The following is a 19,462-nucleotide window of genomic DNA, read 5'->3' as shown; positions in this document are numbered from 1 at the left end:
TCTTCCTGGTAGCTTTTTGACAACTTAACACAATTTAAAAGCTAATTTGTATTATAAAATGAGCAATTTCATTTTGTTTTCCTACTCTCTAAATTGTTTGCAGAGCAAGTTTGGTCAGTTTTGCAGTGTTTTCACACACGATAAAAGAATCATTGCCTCTATTTCTTTAAATTTGACAGCTGTTTAAAAGTATATAGTACCTTTTAAAAAGTATTTTATTGGATATTAGAAGTATGTTAGTATTTATTCAATTTTAAATCATTGCATTAATCAAATCAATTCCAGGAATTTATTTTTAGTTTTCCACCTTCTTTCTGGGATTATCTGACTGTCTTTAAGCTTCAAACTACTTGCAAGTCAGGCAGGATGATCTATCTGATCCTTCTCAGGATAAAAGTGGCTATTAATCCTTTCATAAGTCTATGCTTTTTGCAAGCTCTCTAACTCAGGGTCCACAAATATCTGGGCCAAGCTTGAATAAGAGAGTAAATATGCTTAAAATTGTCCCTCAAACTTTAGGAAAAATATGTCCTCTCTTCCCTAAAGATAAACCCCTTCCCCACCCCAGCCCCAACCTTGCACTAGGTGGTCCCAATGATGATTCTTACAGTTAAGTGGAGTTTCACAAATGGTGGTACTTAAGTGCCTGGAAGGCTTGTTTAAGATGAGTATCTTCAGGATCCCATCAGACTCGCTGCTCCAGAACTTGATTTTTTTTCAAAGCAAGTTTTTCAGGTGACACTTGGAAACCCTAAAGTCTGATAACCACAGAATTAGGGAAAATCAAGCTTGTGGCCCCAAAGTTGTGCTTATAAGAGATGTTCTGGTTGCTGATATTTATGCAGAAATTAATGATATATTTTGTCATTTTAAGTCCATTTTGGTACTCACCTGAAATCTTATCTGATATCATCTTGCAGCTTAGAGTTGAAAAAACAAAAAAGAATAAAATAATGTCATGTAGTAAGTAACAAAATAATGCCATGCAACATACCGCCAGGGTTGCGATGGGGACAGAATATTAGTGAATAGTGTATGATTTGGGACAGGATACTTACTTAGCTCTGTGTACTCCACTAATATGCAACTGTTGACTTACCTGTGTGTTTTCTTTTTAAATAGACTCAAAGTCAGAAAAAAATGAAATTTACTTCAAATTCCCCCAACCCATAATATCTAATATACTATATTTCATTCATTCTAAGATACATAGTTTCCCAGTTCAATATCTCTGAAATCAGAAGGATGTGCCATAATTTAATTTGTTGTTTTTCCTTTTTTACTAGTATACAAAATGGTGTTGCATCTTCCAATTAATAAAATCTTCCAGCCAGTGAAATGCATTATTTGGAGAAATTTTGACATTTGTGTTACAACTTAAAATATTTGATGATCCTTTGGTCAATTTTGTAGAACTTTTGAAACTTTTTCTATTTTCAAAAATTAACAAAGCTATAGAATCTGTGCTTATATACATGGGTCATGTTGGAGATTTACTGAATTACTCATAGGGCTGCATGAGTCAATAGTGTATCTTATTGTATAGAGCATGATCCTGCCTTGGTGTGTTAAAAGCCTATGCAAGAAGATCCAGAACAGATTAGTATAAAATAGAGGGTGTAGGGGAGTAAAACTCAGGGAAACTGTAGGCTTAGCTTAGAGAATGCCTACAGAGTCCAAGTTGAGTATTCACTTTCCTGTTCCTTTTTCCAGATTTGGGAGGCAGTAGGGTAAGGGATGCTTTTTTCTCTGGCATGCATTCCATGCTTCTAAGTCAACACTTTTTCCAAATGATAGTCATACTCTTCAAAATACCATCCTAGTTTTCTGTATGTGTTGGGCATGCAACTGCTGTTAATGAGAGAATAGGAGGATTTTAAAATATCATTTTATCCAAGACTTCAGATGAGTCAGCAATTCTAAAATTAAAAAAAAAAAGTTTGGCTATCCTGTTGCTACTAAGCATCTAGTGAGCCTTTAGGTCATAATATAGGTAGAGTCATCATGCAATTTATTGTACAGCATAGGGCACTAGCATGAAGGGGAGTGATATGAACAATCACAAATGTATATCAGGTGTGAATAGAACAGTCCCAGACAAACCAGTATATAAGGTCACCAGGGTATAAGGTCATTATGCAGCATTTCACAAAGAAAATTGAAGAAGAGGAGCCGGGGGGCCTGAGAGTCACTGGAGCTCTGGCTTCTGATCCTGCGAATAGGCTCTGCCCTATAGAGCATTTCATCAGCATCTTTGTTTCACCCACAGAGAAGAGGCTGGCAGACAAAGGTGCCTGATGGACTGTCAGTGGACCACACCTGGTCAGGTGCCAGCCCTGCCTTATCTCCCACACCCTCTCTGGCTTCTTGTAGACAAATAGTGTGGCAAGGAGGAGAAACAACGCCAAACCTTTCAATATGGCTTAGAAATGTGTCCTCACCTGGATGAGATCCAAGAGAGGAAAGACACCAAAATACACATTGCTTCTCATTTTTTCTAATTCACTCTCACATAGTGTCAAACCTCCTAATTTCACTAGCATCAAACTTCCAGGAATTTGACTAATGATTTACAGAAAGTACATGCCCAAATCAACTTGAAATTGGGCAACATTTTTAAATTAAATAAAATCTATATCCTTAAAAATCATAGAATATATGTCAAAGCTTTTAATATGCCCTTTTATCTCTTACAGAAAACAGAGTATATTCTCTTTATCACTGCATTTAAATCCTGTCTCTCATGAAACAAAAATGCCTGCTACTCAAGGCATCCCTACCTAGTGGCTGTTCATTTCTCACTTAAAATTTAGAGCTTTCTTTCTGCTCCTCTCACCCACTCCCCTCCCTCCCTGTGTGGCAACTTGAAGGATCCTTGGTTCCTCTCCTTTGCTGAAACCATGACCCCAAATAATCACAGTACATTCAACCCATTGTGTCCATCTTTCCAGGACTGTTTATAATCCAACCACTGAGTGACACCTCTTATAGAGCTGCGTCTGCGCACTGCCATCTCCTGCCCTGGAGCCTGCTGTGTGCCACCCCCCCCCCAGGGGCCAGGCATGGAGAGGAGCACTTGTGCCCTTACCGTTCCCCATGCAGACCTCTGCCCCCAGTGCCATCACCAGCAGCTTTCTAGCAACAGAATTATACATTATGTATGTTTGTGCTTAACGCCAAGTGTGTTCATTCCTGTTGATACTTCATTTTCTGAGCAGCCTGCAGCTGCCTCCATCCCCCTCCGGTCCTTTTTCTTGAGGCCCCTTTGGGCTCTGCTTCCAGTTCCTGGAAATGCCTGAAGGCTGAGTGACAGCCACATCCCATGACTGGTGTATCATTCCATGCACCAGTGAGGGGCCAATTTGGGCTATACCAATGCATTTATGTTCAGCTACCATCTCAGTCACAAACTTGAAAAGTCTAAAGAATCCCTCTGTTAGCTCTAGCCTTGTCACTATTCGTGTTCCTGTTTATTTTATACATAAAATGTTTTCTTCTATTTTATTTTATTTTCTTTAGAAAACCCTTTAACCTTTAGTGATGTGTGTGCCAGGAGGTTGAAACCCCGAGTTGTCTTCAGCATTCCCCCTTTAGGCCGCATCCATGGCAGACTGACAAAACGAGTTACACAGTGTCCCTGTTCCTTGCCTGGCTATCCCCGGGGTCCCCACCCCCACCTCACGTTCCTGGCAGCGCTCTCAGACCACTCAAGGCGGCCTACGCTCTTTGTACTTCCATTCTCTCCAAGTCTCCCGCAGGAATGTTTCTTTGTCAAACCTTTTTCCTGTTGCCTTAGTTTTTAGTTTGCATTCAAAATAAAATCCACAGCTCCTTTTCTGTAGCCCCTGCATATTGATCCCAAATGGCAAATCATTGGTGTTTTGGAACCTCGGACTCAGCAGCCTGCCAGTTGGTTGGCCCCACACAAGATCATATTCTTGATTCCCTGTCCTAACTCTTGTAGAAGCAGTTTCCACACACACCCAGGAGCAGCCTCTGGGACCCAAAGCCGGGGGCCACCTGCTTCGTGAGTGACAAGGCCAGTGATATCTTTCTCAGATATGATGGCTATTTTGTTTTGTAATTTTGAACCTGGCCTTTTCCAGCCTCCTTCAATAGGAGACAGTTTTTGGTTTAAACAAATTCTTTCTTCATTCTCACTTTTTTTTTCTTTTCAGGAGCCTGTGTATCCTATGGAATTGCTTTTTCATAATGAGGCTCTAACTACAAGTCTGTGACATGACAACTTGAAATCATTTCTGTATTTTAGCACTCCTTTGCCCTCTATCAGCCTTGGCTTAGGAAACCAAGAAAATTGAAAACACTTTTTGTGTTTCCACAGGTTTTAGTTAAGGGTCTTTATTCAAGGTAATGTGAAAAGAATGTTTATGATAAAACTGGATAAAGTGAGAGAATGTCACCCTGCAAGGCCACTCTATTGAAAGGGAAGGGAAAGAAGAATAACTAAATTAATCTCTCAATTTTATTTCTCTGTAGATTCACCAAGGCCTGAAAAGAGGGAGACCAAGTGCCCCATCCCCGGGTGCGATGGCACAGGACATGTGACAGGACTCTACCCCCACCACCGCAGCCTTTCGGGGTGCCCCCACAAAGTGCGGGTTCCCTTGGAAAGTGAGTACTGCTTAGCCTAAAGGTAATAGGTGCCTTGTTATAAATTCCACCACATCTCAATGTTATCCTCTTTCTCCTCTAATTTGGAACTAATAATGGAAACATAAAGTTTTCTTTAATTTTATCAAGATAATTTTCATTTAGCCTGGTATTTAAAATATATATTAGTGTGCTAATAGAAAATGTAGATAGAGTCAGGCCTATAGATCAGGAGATGACTCACACTGAGAAGATAATTTGCTACTCATAGTTCCCAAGAGAATGGGACAGGTCTCACCAGGCAGGGCCATACTGGGAAGTACCAGAGCCAGTCAGGGTATAGAGTGAGGGAGGAATTGTGGGCAAGAGCCTTTATTGTGCTTACCATCGGAAGGACAGAGTAAGCAGACTTAAGATTGGCTAGTGTGAATTCTTTCAGTGGGCTCTGAGGTTTAGGGTCTGTCTGCAGTTGTCTCATAGCTACCCATGAAAGATTAAGGCAAGTCAAGATTATCCTGTAGAACCAGAACCTAATGAAAGAGGCATTTGGGTATGGGCTCACAATTGGGTGGTTTGCATCTGAAAACGTGTTTACTGTCTCTAGGAATTAGGTAGCCCTGGGAGGGGCAGTCTCCCCAGGGTTGCCAAAGCCCTGGATGTCAAAGTATCACAATACAGAAAATAAAAGTCATGGTTAATACTCTGTGTGACTGCACAGTCCTTTCTTGCTTGAAGGTATGGCATCCTTAAGCCCACATGGAGTGTTAGCTTCAGTGCATCATTTAAATATGGAAAGTGCATCACTTCACTGATATCCTCCCTACCTGCCTCTGCACTTAGGGTCACATGATGTCTGTGATGTTGTCCCAGGACATCCTACAGTAGCTGAGGGCCCTGAGCAAGAGCAAAACTGAGTTGATCTCCCCATCTACATGCCCTGTGAGCTAGGAAACTGAAGGAAAAGAAAAAGACTGCTTCCTAAATTTTCAAGTATCTCTGTGTTATATCTTCTACTTTTTGAACCTACTTATTGAAACACTTCTTGGGTTGTACAAATCACAGTGATGGGGATGCCTCAACATCACCCTTCTAAAAAAAATTTTTTTTTGCAAATAACTGTATCAAATCAGCTCAGCACTGTCTCGCTGGATTAGCAGTTTCTCAAACTGATTGCCTCAACCATACTATTTCACCAATAATTAAATGACATTAGCAATGAAGAGCAGAAAGTGATGGGCAAAGAATCAAAATAATATCTCTTAAAAAATAAAGCAGACTGTATTCAGAACTTCACACTGTGGGAAAAAGATAGAACTACTATTTGACAAATAAAATTTTCCATTCATTCTAAGGAAAAGCATATGCATATAAGAAGAAGATTAAGGTCTTTCCAGTTTAAGTTAACTATAAGCGGAATAGTGTCACTTAAGTTGTGATAACACCATAATATGAAGTTTAGAAAACCCAAAACTTGGACAACCTTGCTGAACTTAATCTTTGAAGTCCTTAATGCTAATTTACTTCAACCCTAATAACTACGGGGAAGGAGCATGGTGGATTCAGTAACTAAATTTACTTGAATGCAAAATTGAGAGATCAATTTGTTAGTGTATTATGTATTTATGGTATACTGTCTTTTTCTTTTATGTGATATTTTGTGCTTAGTTCTTGCCATGCATGAAAATGTGCTCAAGTGTCCCACTCCAGGATGCACAGGAAGGGGGCACGTGAACAGCAACCGCAACACCCACAGGAGGTAATTGTCACGAGTTGTTACCCTTTTATATTACAAAAAGAAGTTACTTTTACCAAGAAAATAAGAAACTCACAATGTGTTATCCAAATCACTGCATCCATATCAAACCCTTACCACTTGAATAAGAGGTATTCTCAATTTGTGCAAAGTAAACAAAAAAAGATCTCACTATTTACTTTCTTAAAAATGTTCATTTAGCAGTCAATTATGCTAACAAAAAACATTAAATTTGAAGCCTAGGGTTACACATTCATTTAGTCCTACAAGTAAAATATGTTCTCTTTTGCTTTAGAACCTCACCATGGCTGTTTTGACATTGAAAAGATTGCTTAGGATTTATCCTTAACCCCATTGTGTAAGCATTAAAAAAGGAACCAAAGGGTTTCAATATATTGCTGTTTTGACTATAAATCAGGTTGAAGCTAGACAGTATAACACTTCATGGACATTCATCTCATTGAGATTTCAACTAACTTAAAACATATGTGCATTTATATACAGATGTGTTGTGTTTGTGTAAATATTTTTGGCACAAATGCCAATGTTTTATGTGTATTTTATATTAGGTGTAGATTATGTAGTCAGGAGATACTATTTGATTCATAACCACATTGCCAAAAACATTCATATTCTATTCTTTGAATTTAATCTAAGACATCCCACAAAGTCCCTTACATTTTCCTAAAGATCTGAAGATAAATCATGGAGTTATCATTACAACACCTCTAGTTGGATACATTGCAATTGAAGCAAGCACATTCCACTAAAATATTACGAAGTTTCAGAATAATTTAGTTATTTTTCTCTTAGTAACATTTTGATTTTAAAAATGAGTTTGTTATCTACAACCTCTGAGATGTAGTTGAGGGACAAATGTTGACACTATAATTTGCAAAACTCTTTGGGATCTCTAAGTATGAGAATGGTGCTAAGTGAACTATTAATATGACTTAACATTTAATGTGTGCCAAGTATGCTGTGAGGTACATGCCAGAGAAAACTATATCATCTTTTTAACACAAATCCTCCTTTTTTTTTTTTGAAAACAGTCTTTCAGGTTGTCCAATTGCTGCAGCTGAAAAATTGGCAATGTCCCAAGACAAAAATCAGCTTGATTCTCCCCAAACTGGGCAGTGTCCTGACCAAGTTCACAGGTATGGCCCTCCCATGACATCCCTGATACTCTACTCATGCCATGCTCCTGCACAGTGGGTCTGTCTCCTCTCATGTGCTAGTTCACTATGGCCTGACCTTCATTCTCAGCTCCCAATATCCATCTGAGAGGCTGGTCCAGTTGACCATACTGTCACTTAAATGAACTTCTAGATCCTCCAGAACTTTTACTTGAAACTAATCTGTGTGCAAAGCTAACATAATATGGATAAATCTAAAAGAAATAAAGTATATAACATATATTAATCAAAATTCTGCATCACCAAATGCAACCTATTCCACTGGTCAGCTATGCTCTTCCTTATGGTTGACTTGACCTTTCTGCACAGAGAATATGCCATCATAAATCACTCATACCACTCAAACTATGTGATGTTATATATTCATCCTTCTGTTCTACCTAACTTGATAATTATTAACAAAATACTCCTATTGCTCCTAAGTACTTCACAATCTCTGGTAGTTTAAAAGACCATACTTATACCTAAGTAGTAAATGATATATGATGACACTTAATATGAAGTTATACATTTATTAATACAAAAATCATATACATAAGAAAAGTAAGTTCAGGATTAAAACAGAAGATCCAATCTTTATTGTTGTTACTGACACATTGAAATATAAGATAGGTAGTAGGAATATTTTTGAGATTTGGCATCTCTTAATATTTGCTTCTATAAATTTAATTAAAAGAGTCAAATAGAAATTCAAATCACATGAGTGAAGAATATATGTCAAGTACATGAATTTTACTGAATAACTAGCAATTTAAACTCTTATAATAAGATTCTTAGTTAGTATTAGAACTATGCATTCTCTAGTTTTTCCCTAAGTAGGTTATTTATCAAATCAAACATAACAGTACATTTTATTTTGCTAATTTTTAAAAAAATAAATATTGTTTTAGACTAGAACACTTGTGCAAATTAGGGATATAAACCAAGTTATGTAAACAATAACAAGATTAACTAATCTCTCAAACAGTTTTATGTTTCAGCTAAAATTGTTTTTTGTCAAATCAGAGAAATATCATCAAAACTTTTATATTCTGAGCCAGGCATGTTTTGGTAGAAAACTAAAGATTTTATTTTATATATATGTACACATATATACACATATGCATACATACATATATACATACATACACACATATATACATATATACATATAAATTCTGAAAGGTTTATTTTTATATTCATTTATGTTCTTTTACCATTAAACCATAGCACAACATTTGTATTCTTGTTGGCTGCAATTGGTACTACACAAATGCGATGCCTTTGTTTAATCCAAATACAATAAGTAAAAAATATAGATTTAATTCACATTTAGCTTAGATTGAAATAATTTTGTTTAAAAAATTTGATAGCTACAATAATACAGTGATTTAGTTTTATATTGAAATGATGGAAATTTAATAGCCAAAATATTGAAATACTATTTAAAATAATATTTAAATTAACAAAAACATTTAGACTGAAGTTATCAAGACAAGTGAAAAGCCTAAAAATACTCACAATTCAGGACTCAATCTTCTGGTGTCTATGCTGCCTCTTTTAGGTGTTAGGCTCCTGCCAGTTCTGCTGAACAGGGCATGGTGTTCAGTATCACTTCTCCTGAACCCAATATAATGTCTTTCCCTCACTAGATACAATCATGACTATTCACTGCTAACTTGATTAACAGCCCTAACAAGCAGAATAGGCACATCTTGTCAGTGCCCTAATAAGAGTTATATGGTACTTTTCTCTGAGGAGCTCAAAGTGCTAGGCTAGTATACATCAAACACTTGCTTTTTATGGCATCTGCATAATATGAATGGAAGATTGTACACCTCTCTTGTGCTGACGGGAGACTCAGACACGTAAAACAAAACCTCACCTTAGTCCCCCAGAATCCAAAGTGCCTCCCTGTGTCTTATTACTCTTGGTGCAGAGCACTGTGCTCTGTTGGCCATAACTACAGCTCTTTCCCACAGTGCAGTGTCTCTGTGGGTACCCCCAGGTGCCCCACATCTGATCTGCTTTAAATTTTGATGCTAATATGCTCACCAGTAGTTTTACTATATTTCTTTTTGAACTCTTCAGAACAAGCTTGGTGAAGCAGTTAGAATTCAATTTCCGATCACAAGCCGTCACCTCTCCCAGAGCCACGTTGTCAAAAGATCAAGAGAAATTTGGAAAAGTACCATTTGATTATGCCAGCTTTGATGCACAGGTTTTTGGTAAACGCCCCCTCATACAAACAAGTCAAGGACAAAAAACACCACCATTTCCTGAATGTAAGCTTTGAATTCTAATACTTATCCCAAAAATATGCACATTGTGTATGTAGGTGTTGGGGGAGTGTGTACTCCAATATGTTACTTACTGCTGAGAGAAGAGAAAACATACCATACAGTGCAATAAAATAACTTGATCACTGTTACTGATTTTATGTGAAGTTACATTGAATATGATGATTAGTTAATGGATTAATTATTCTACAAGTATGGTACCACTGTTGAGCCTTAATATACTAATTCTGAAGAAATACTTAAGGCACATTTGGCTGGGATTGGTATTAATATGTTGAATACTGTGGGGAGGGGAGAGGGGGTATGGAGGAAGGTGTAGGCAAGTATAGGGGGTATAAATGGTGATGGAAGGAGACTTGACTTGGGATTGTGGACACACCATACAGTGTACAGATGATGTGTTGTAAAACTGCCCCTGAAACTCTAATTTTATTAACCAGTGTCACCCCAATAAATTCAATAAGAAATGAAAACTAAACTAATTGACTAAATAAATGTAAGTTAAAAAGCACAAATGAACACTTTTCTATGTTTTAATAAACCTTTAAAAAGAAAATACATTAAAACTGAAATAGCTATTAACAAAGTAATTTTGATTCATAATGAAATTATGGTAAATATTTAAGGTAAATTATTGAAATACTACTTAAAACGTTACTTAATTCAGCAAAAGTGTTCAGACTGAAAGTAGAAGAAAAAGGGAAAAGTCTAAGAAACACAATTTAGAAATCAAGATGTTACTAGAAAAAATGTGTGGCTATGAAACTGTTTATTCACAAATAAAAGAATTTATATAGAAACATTTAAAATGTGTTAATACTGTAATGTTAACAAATCTTTATAGAAGATGTATTCATAACTCAAAGATGCTATAACATATAAAACTTGATGTTTTTACCAATGCATTTTTTAAAGTTGTTTATTCTTGAATATTCTAATGAAAAGGAGAGAAAGTGAACATTGGCAATAAAGCCAGAAATGATTTCTGCATTATGGCAACTGAATCATAAGGGAATAGATGAAGTAATTTCCCACTTTGGGTGTTGCTTAGACTATGAATTTTATACAACATTTGTAATTCTGAAGAATTCTTTTGATCTCACACCTACTTACCTAGGCTGAGTGCTCTTAGAACACAGCGTATTTGCTTTATTCTGCAATATCGATCTCATCTTTTAAAGAACTAGAATGTTGTGTAAAACCCAACAGTGGCTAAAAACAGACTTGAAAGGAGTCTGCCCATCAACAAGTACATTATACTCCAAAAGATATTTTACTTATTCATACCAAAAAATAGGTCCCAACCAACATAAATAACTATTGAAAATGGGTATTTTGTATCTGTCTACATAATTTTATGTACAGTTTCATATAGTTTTATTAAATATATGCAAAATATGATCATGTTTAATTCTGGTAAAGATAGTTAATAAGAGCAAATCTATATACTTACATAAATGTTGGTTTAAAAATGTGAAACACTCAGTGACATTTTTGTATTTTTATATAGGGATAACATTTGGTAATGTTTCAAATTTTATTTTATGAAAAATAATAATCAAATATTTAAAATAAACTATATTTACAGTGATATAATAGCTAAATGCTTTTATAAGATCCTGCATTAAATCTTGGGTGTTTTACCCATAACTTTGAGTGATGTTTATAAACACCCAGAGTAAAGAGAAACATGTTTAATTCTCTCAGCAATGCCTTAGTACCCACAACAGAAACAAAACAGAAACTCAGCCTTGATATCTAAATTGCCTTTCTGTTCACCTTGAGAACATTTTCTCTGTCATTTACTCATCATACTCTACCTGAATATGCAAAATGCCAGCTCATTAAAGACTCTGCCATCTATTTAGTTCCATCTAGTTGGATGGAGAACAATTTCTACTGGTTTAGCTACAAAGCAAACCTGTGTATAAAATAATAAAAATGCAATTCCATATCTAAATATAACTCATTATTGTGAAAACAATTATTGAAAAGATATATTTTTCTTCTATTGGAATAGTGGTCCTCACATATACACAGCTTAGAAATGTACAAGCCTTAAGCCTCTGCAGTCCCTGATGTGTCTTCTTTAGTGTGGTTTTTAATATACAATTTTTACCACAAATGCTGCCAGTGCACCTGTCCCATAACATTAGCTATGGAGGTTTTGTCATAAGAAGTATAAATACAAAAAAAATATTAGAAGAATATGCATTTTTCCCAATAATCACATCATTTGTGGACTTCTGTGAAAACCAATCTGAATAACCTCCATTTAATGTACCAGTGCATAATGGATCATGTTTTAATTTATTCTTCACATATTTTAATGCAAGAAGTTATATCCTTAAAACAAATCTATTTAATGACTAAAACCACGTACATGCAATTGCTAATCAAATCTCTTTTCAACAGCGAAGCATTTTTCAAATCCAGGGAAATTTCCTAATCGACTGCCTAGTGCAGGCGCCCACACACAGAGCCCTTGCCGTGCCAGCTCTTATAGCTACGGTCAATGTAGTGAAGACACCCACATAGCAGCAGCTGCTGCCATCCTGAACCTTTCCACCCGCTGCAGGGAAGCTGCAGACATCCTCTCCAACAAACCACAGAGCCTGCATGCCAAGGTAGGCCCGTCCAAGAGCCTGGAGGGTGGGCCAGAGACTGAACTGTGAGAATAAACTGCCTTTCATGTTCCTAACCACGTTCACTACCATGCAGCTTCCACCCCTAAAGCACATCCCCTCCTTGTCTTAGGAAGAGGCTCAGAGGACATTGACAGGGATGAGCTTGGTGGGTTCATGGAGGAATGAAAGAGTGGCTGTTCTTGAAGATGGAATATCCAAAGTTGGGGAAAGAGTGAACTATGGAGACTGTTTTGGGAGATTTATAGCTTTCAAACCTATGTTTTTTGTTTGAGGAGTTTGGCACACAAGAAAAGAGGATTGCCATTAAAATCAGTCTGAACAACGGAAGCTTTTTGTTGTCTGCAAATCAAAGATGATAGGAAATATTTGATTAAATGGTGACTTGTAAAACATGCAAAATTAACTCATGAAATTTTATTATTGCACATGATATTGACTAAGTTGTTGTGGTATTCGCAAAGGACACATAATAAAACCTGGACAGGTTAAATCAACAAGAGTCTGTTGAGGGGGACTTGAGAATTCAGGGCATTCAGATCCAAAATCTAATTCTGTGAAGTTTATGAAGACCCTGAAGTTAATTATATTTCTCTAAAAACATTGCCTTTCTGACTAACATTGAGAAGTCCACATCCATGTTTACGATACCTTGATGAAAACAAGAAACACAGATCCTCTCTGTCCTGCCTTTTGAGGAGTTGGGTAGATCAGGCTGCAGAGTAACAGTGACGCTCCTCAGAGTGAGGGTAGGACTGTGCCTGCCATCAGTGGGAGCTCGGTAGCCCTATCTACACCAAGGGCTCAGTTAAAATAACTCACTTCCCTATCTGTATGGCTAAAGCCAGCTGAAATAAAGTGGATTATTTGTGAAAAGATTTTAACCCAGCTTTAAGTGGAAGATGCCTTGGGTTAAACTCTAACCTCAAGACTCAGTTGATTAAAGGATAAAGCTCTGTTTTTCCCTTTAAGTGCAGCCCCATCCCCGGTGTGGTCAGCTGCTCACCTGGGGCTGCCAGGCCTTCAGGAGAGTGGGAACGCAGTGCTATAGAGGATTTGACAGAAGAATCAGAATTAGCTTCTGGACAAATCTGAGCCAAGTAAACCCCAGGAAGAGCTGGTGGCCAAAAATCACTCAAAAACAACGTTTAAACAAATGAGGTTCTTAAACAAAGAAAACGCTTCCTCTAAAAAAATATAAAGTTATAAAAATTCAAAGGAATCCAAGTCAGATATTATTTACATTCATAAATGATCTAGAGTACTTTAAAATGCAATTTTATTTATTTTTAAATTTATTATTAAAACCTGAATAAATGTTTCCTTTTTAAAGAGATATTCTAATATGTAGCTAGTTGGAGAAATATTAAAACATCTTTACTTAGTACTTTATTGTTTGTTTGTATAGGCTATTCTATGAAAATGACAATGCCAATATTATCATCATCAATGTTGTTAAATCACTTAAGTAAATGATTCTAGGTTGCATGCTTTCCATTTGCATGTGTAGATATTTTTGTTCCTCATAATTCTGGCTTTTATCCTTAATATACTCCATGCTCTATTAATTGCTGAAGCTAAACAGTGAGTCAAACAAAGATGACTAAAATTTGAGAGCATTGTCTCTTATCAGTACATGTTCTTCTCTTTTAAAAATACATTTCTGGTCAGATAAGTGAATGTTAAATTGCCTTATTTCAAAAATTCCCATGATTGACTTCCTGTGTCTGTTCTTACGCTCCTGTTGGGAGCGTTCCATGTGCCAGTGTTTCTCTGTGGAGCAGATACGCCTGCCCAGGGACAGGAACTCTGCTGCAGACTCAGCCTCCAAACTGCCAACCATGTCCTAAGTACAGAAGCCAAATCATGGATGTCATGAAGATGGAAGTGACAGGAAGTACACAGATAGACTTTTAGAAGGAGTTGTCTTTCTAACAGCTTTAAGAACCATTTCCCCATGAAAAAAAAATCATGTTTGGCCTAACAATTGTTAAAACAGGATGAATATGACACCTACTTTGTGCAGAATCCTTCCAGGTGTACATTTGCACACAACTCTAACAATTTGTAGAATTCTGTCATGTTGGATCCTATTTTCTGAACATAGAAGAGAACCTCATAAACTCCCAAAACCAGAAAAAATAATTATTGTAGCAATAAAAGAGTGAGAAAGCCAAAGTAATTAACCCCAAAAAGTGACCTCTGATCAACCAGTGCCCAGTGTGGGCCATTTCTATTGTCAGTGTTGTACTTTTAAGTCTGTGCCTTTTACCTAATACTGGACTAAGTATAAACAATCTTCCCCTCCACCCTGAATATGAGCCTGATTCTCTTTCCACTGTAATATTTTTTCCTCCATGGCAGGTTGTTAGTATGTTTATTACTGGTAGCAAAAAAATCCATAGATCTCTTGAGTTCCTTATTTAGAACAGAGGGGACAGACAGGTACAGTTTTTCCTTAATCTTGACTTCTATAGCCAAACATTTCTGATGTACCAGAGAGACACTTTGACAGGTGGACTTTTAGCTATACTGCACTGTTCAGGCCCAAGTTATATTCCATCACAGACCCTGCTTTCAAGGAGCTATCAGACAAAGCAAGACAAAAAAAAAATGGTTGTTCCAGGTAAAGGGCTAGGTTTCCAGAAGTAATGTTCCTCACATTCAAGGATGGCATAGGTGGCTTTGCAGAGAACTTGAAAAGAACGTGGGTGAGAGCTAATTTCTTATTTTCCTTCTGTCTCCATCCAGTCCTCTCTTTCATGTAATCAGATTCTCTGAAGTAACTTAGAGAACCCAATAAGAGAACAAAATTACAGATCATGATATTACCTAGTCTCAACCTTTTAAAAATCAAGCCTAAGGACATTAACCTTAAAATTGCCTTTATAGTCACTTCTTGAGACTAATATATATTTTTTATGCTATATGCAAGTTCTTTGCAGTCTCCAAGTTTAGTGGGAAATCTGAATTCATGATTTGCAAAATCTCTACTCTTATGAAAGATAATAGAAACAGAGGCTGTTTTCAGAGAGGCAAGGGAACTCTGATTTCCTACACACTAAAAACAATGAGGATGATATGGATATTCTAAAGTGTTCTTTTCTTTCTGAGGTTTCTCAGCCCTGAGAGGCTGTCTTACTGACACTAAAACACTCCCTTCATCAGCCCCTTCCCAACACTGCACTGAGGATATCAGTGCTCACATCACTGCCCAAACTCAAGTTCATTGTATCCTTAATATAATCTTCAAAGGGATTATTCATTAAAATACAATCTGGCATGAGTGTAACACATCTGCACTGCCAAAAATCACCTGTATGTATTTTAAGTATCTCTTTAAAGAAACAAGTCAGGAGAAAAAATAATATCATTTAGTAGATATCATAATACAGTGTCCAGCAGAAGTAAGGCTTGCTTGAGTGTGGTTGGTAGGGTATGTGAATATCTCACACGGGATGAACAGCAATTTGAACATTGTACCTAAAGTGTCATAAGGTATGCTTGAGTATGATATGGTTATGCTACAGAATTGCATGCTCGTGATTTTGTAATAAAAAAGGGGTGTTATTTGTGTCAGACACTGTAGTTAAAAATAATTTTGTCTGCGGTGTGAGCCCTCTTTTGATTCTAATACTTTCATTTGTTCTAAGATTTATGTGAGCCCTGGCTGGTGTAGCTCAGTGGATTGAGCGCGGGCTGCGAACCCAAGTGTTGCAGGTTCGATTCCTAGTCAGGGTACATGCCTGGGTTGCAGGCCATAACCCCCAGCAACCGCACATTGATGTTTCACTCTCTCTATCTCCCTCCCTTCTCTCTCTAAAAATAAATAAATAAAATCTTAAAAAAAAAGATTTATGTGATATCCTTCATTTTGGTTTGGAATTCATATCAGTTTGTAAAGCATACATGGACCACAGCTTCAAACACCCACCCCCCTTTAGTCTGGCTACTGTTGCTACTTATTTGAGCAGATTTCAGTCAAAATGGGTGGCAGGCAGAGTGAGCATCCTGGTTTGTTGAGTTTGCTGAACGCTTTCCTCCAGCCCTGTGTGAGCGTGTGCCAGCATGTGTCAGAGACACTCCCCATTTTTCTTCCTTCCCCCCACCCTCATCAACAGAGGTAGAAATACTTCAAGTCTATCTTTATCCTAATCGCTGCTGCTTGCCAAGCATTCTGTTGTTTGTTTTGGTGTTTTCCCCACCTGTTCAGGCAAAGTGGCATATGTACAGTGTGCCTTAAAAGAAAACAAAAAATGACACTTGCTTGAAATGTTTAAAGTTCAAAGTCTGTTTTGTGCTTGAACAAGGCCTAGAAACAACATGATATCACATCATCATTCTTGCTGCCTGATATCAGAAATAGCCAGGCAGCTTGCAGGACGGTTAGAATCCAAAGCAGACTTTTCCGTCGCTTTTCACCATATACTGTGAGTAAAATGTTATAAGGGACTCAGGTAAAGGATCTCAGGAATCAATTACTAATACATGTGTAGGGAAAATAGATACTTAATAACAGACACTTTACCTCTGTGCACAAAAACCTAGTCAAATCCTTAGTATTAGTTGTATTAATTGAATACCTACTAAGTACCAGGCACTATAAATAAATACTTCGTCCACATTAATCTTTTTAAATTTTCCTAGAAACTCTGTAAAACAGATAATATTGTTTCATTTTGTAGATGAAGAACCAGTGGTACAGGCATATTAAATAATTTTTTCTTAGTGACACAGCTATAAATGTTGGAGCTAAAATTTGAATTGACACCTGTTCCACTTCATATCTTTTTAAACATCTTGTCATTGTGTGGCATTCAGACTGCTGGCTCACCCAGTGGTTTTAAGTGACTGTAATTCCTAGACAAAGATTTTTAGGAAATTCCATTTTAATTTTATACCTTTCCCAGACAAACATTTTGGGGAAATTTCATTTTAATATTGTACCTTATGGAAGACACTTCTCCACCAAATTCCATCATTCTATTTATACTGAGTACATTTTATGAGTTTACACTCTTAACATAGTAATTTTAATACTCAGTTACTATTTAGTAAGAATTAGATACTTTCTTTTTGTTGTTGTTGCTTATTGTTAATACCCTGCCTGCTTTGAGAACATATTTCAGATAGCTTTCAGGCATGAAAACATACTTCTCAAACCAACACTCTGAAGAGAGAATGAAAGACCATGAGTCAAGACATGAAAGTGAGAGGCTAATTGCAGCCAAAACCTAGGCTGAAGGGCATTTCATTTTGCAGGCCTTTTAGCCAAGTCAAAAGAGAAAAGATGGTGGGCAACCTATCTTGTATTGATAGATAACTTGCCAAACAAGGAAAACAATATTGACTTATCCTACCAATGTTTTGAAAATTAATAATTTTGATAATCAGAACATTTATGGTAAAAATTATGATTTTGCTGTTCTTAATTTTACCACCTTTAATGTGTGATACAATTTTTAATTGTTGAATGCATGTAATATTATCATTTGCCTGGAAAATTTTGCAGGAAATAGCCCCAAACTTATCCTCTAAACATAAGTACAATAATTTCTGTATTTTCCTTTTTTCTTCTTCTTCAGGTAACAAATTTCTATCTATTTTTCCTACTTGTAAGCATAGTGGAAATGCCACATTGTTTCCCACTTTCAGTGATGGGTGATATGTCCTTTCCATGTTGCTATGAAGTCCTCATAATTATTATTTTACTGGTCACAAAATGTGTCATTAGATACATGCAGCATAATTTCAGTAATCATTTCTCTGTTGGTGGACAACTGAGGCACTTCTTACTTTATAGTACAGATAGCAATTATAATGAGTAATTACCTCAATTCTCAGTTTAATAATTTATAGCACATTTATTAAATTACCTTTTACTACAAAATTCTCATATACATAAAATAAGCTCTTCGGAGGCAGAAACAATGTATTTTTTCAATTTTCTTTTTCCAAAATATAGTAGCTTGGAAATATTAGATGCTTTATCAGCAACTTAATGGGTGAATAATAAATCATAGGTAATGTCTGTAACTTGAAAGTGGCTGGTGTGGATAGATGGTCTTTGATGTGCTACAGAGCTGGAAAGTGCATGGACAGCATTAGCCTTACACCTACCCTCACGAATTAAAATGTAAACTTCGTGATTAAAATAAGGATCCTAACAAGTACTTTGAGAAATCAGAACATTTTGATTTCTGGGGCTCCATTTCAGCCACAAAGCTATTTTCTTCTCCTCCTATGGCCTCCCCCTTCAACATCCCCCCTTTTTTATCCTGCCATTTGGATTTTCAAGCACTGGAGAGAAGTGATGTCTATCAATACTGTTCTCAATAAAAATCCATGCAGTAAACGTGAGATCCACCCATCTATGGGCAGAAAGGGACCCTTCTCTGGAACTGTGTGTAATTGTTGAATGCATCTGTGCACTCACTTAAAGCCCATCTGTACCCTGTTACCCAAACGTGTTCTCTCTTAGTGAAGTCAGGTGCTGGGAGCAGCCGGATGGGGCTTAGGCTATAGAAAACTACCTCTTTTAGACATTAGGAGTGATTTTTTTCAATCAGCACATAATTACTCAAGAGTATACTCATAGCAACTCTAATTTTTTAAAATCTACTATTTGGAACATTTTTCTGTAAAAACTAAAATATATATTAGTGTTGTCTTAGAATAATATTTTATATTATTTCAAATATTATATTGATATTTTTTCAGCAAGATAAAATCTGCACTATTTATGGGTTTTGTACTATAAAACTCTGCAGCCCAGTCACATGGCTTCTTTTTCCTAAGCCATCTGTCACAGAGGTCTGGAGTTTTATGTGAATATTGGTTGTGCATTCTTAACCCAAGTTTCTATTTTTTTATGAAAAATGTTAGCAACTATGGTATTCATCATTTTACTTTACATTGGTTATTAAACTTGATTACTATAGCTCTGTTTCATTGCTACAGTTACACATCAGCTATGAA

At 36.6% G+C, this 19,462-nt stretch overlaps 1 protein-coding gene across 2 annotated transcripts in view; it reads left to right on the top strand.

Moving 5' to 3' along the window:
- ST18 (ST18 C2H2C-type zinc finger transcription factor) overlaps positions 1-19,462 on the top strand; it is a 122,546-nt gene that overhangs the window by 65,223 nt on the left and 37,861 nt on the right. For both annotated transcript variants that reach the window (XM_045845035.1, XM_045845036.1), the window contains 5 exons: positions 4,498-4,632; positions 6,277-6,367; positions 7,417-7,521; positions 9,631-9,824; positions 12,255-12,466. In XM_045845035.1, coding sequence (XP_045700991.1) covers positions 4,498-4,632; positions 6,277-6,367; positions 7,417-7,521; positions 9,631-9,824; positions 12,255-12,466 — 737 coding nt within the window. The remainder of the gene's footprint in view (positions 1-4,497; positions 4,633-6,276; positions 6,368-7,416; positions 7,522-9,630; positions 9,825-12,254; positions 12,467-19,462) is intronic.

This window comes from Phyllostomus hastatus, unplaced genomic scaffold (genome assembly GCF_019186645.2).
Source record: "Phyllostomus hastatus isolate PE091 unplaced genomic scaffold, TTU_PhHast_1.1 phas_contig_449, whole genome shotgun sequence".
Classification (NCBI taxonomy): Eukaryota; Metazoa; Chordata; class Mammalia; order Chiroptera; family Phyllostomidae; genus Phyllostomus; species Phyllostomus hastatus.
Note: the sequence above shows the minus strand (reverse complement) of the source record. Positions and strands in the feature narration are given on the sequence as shown.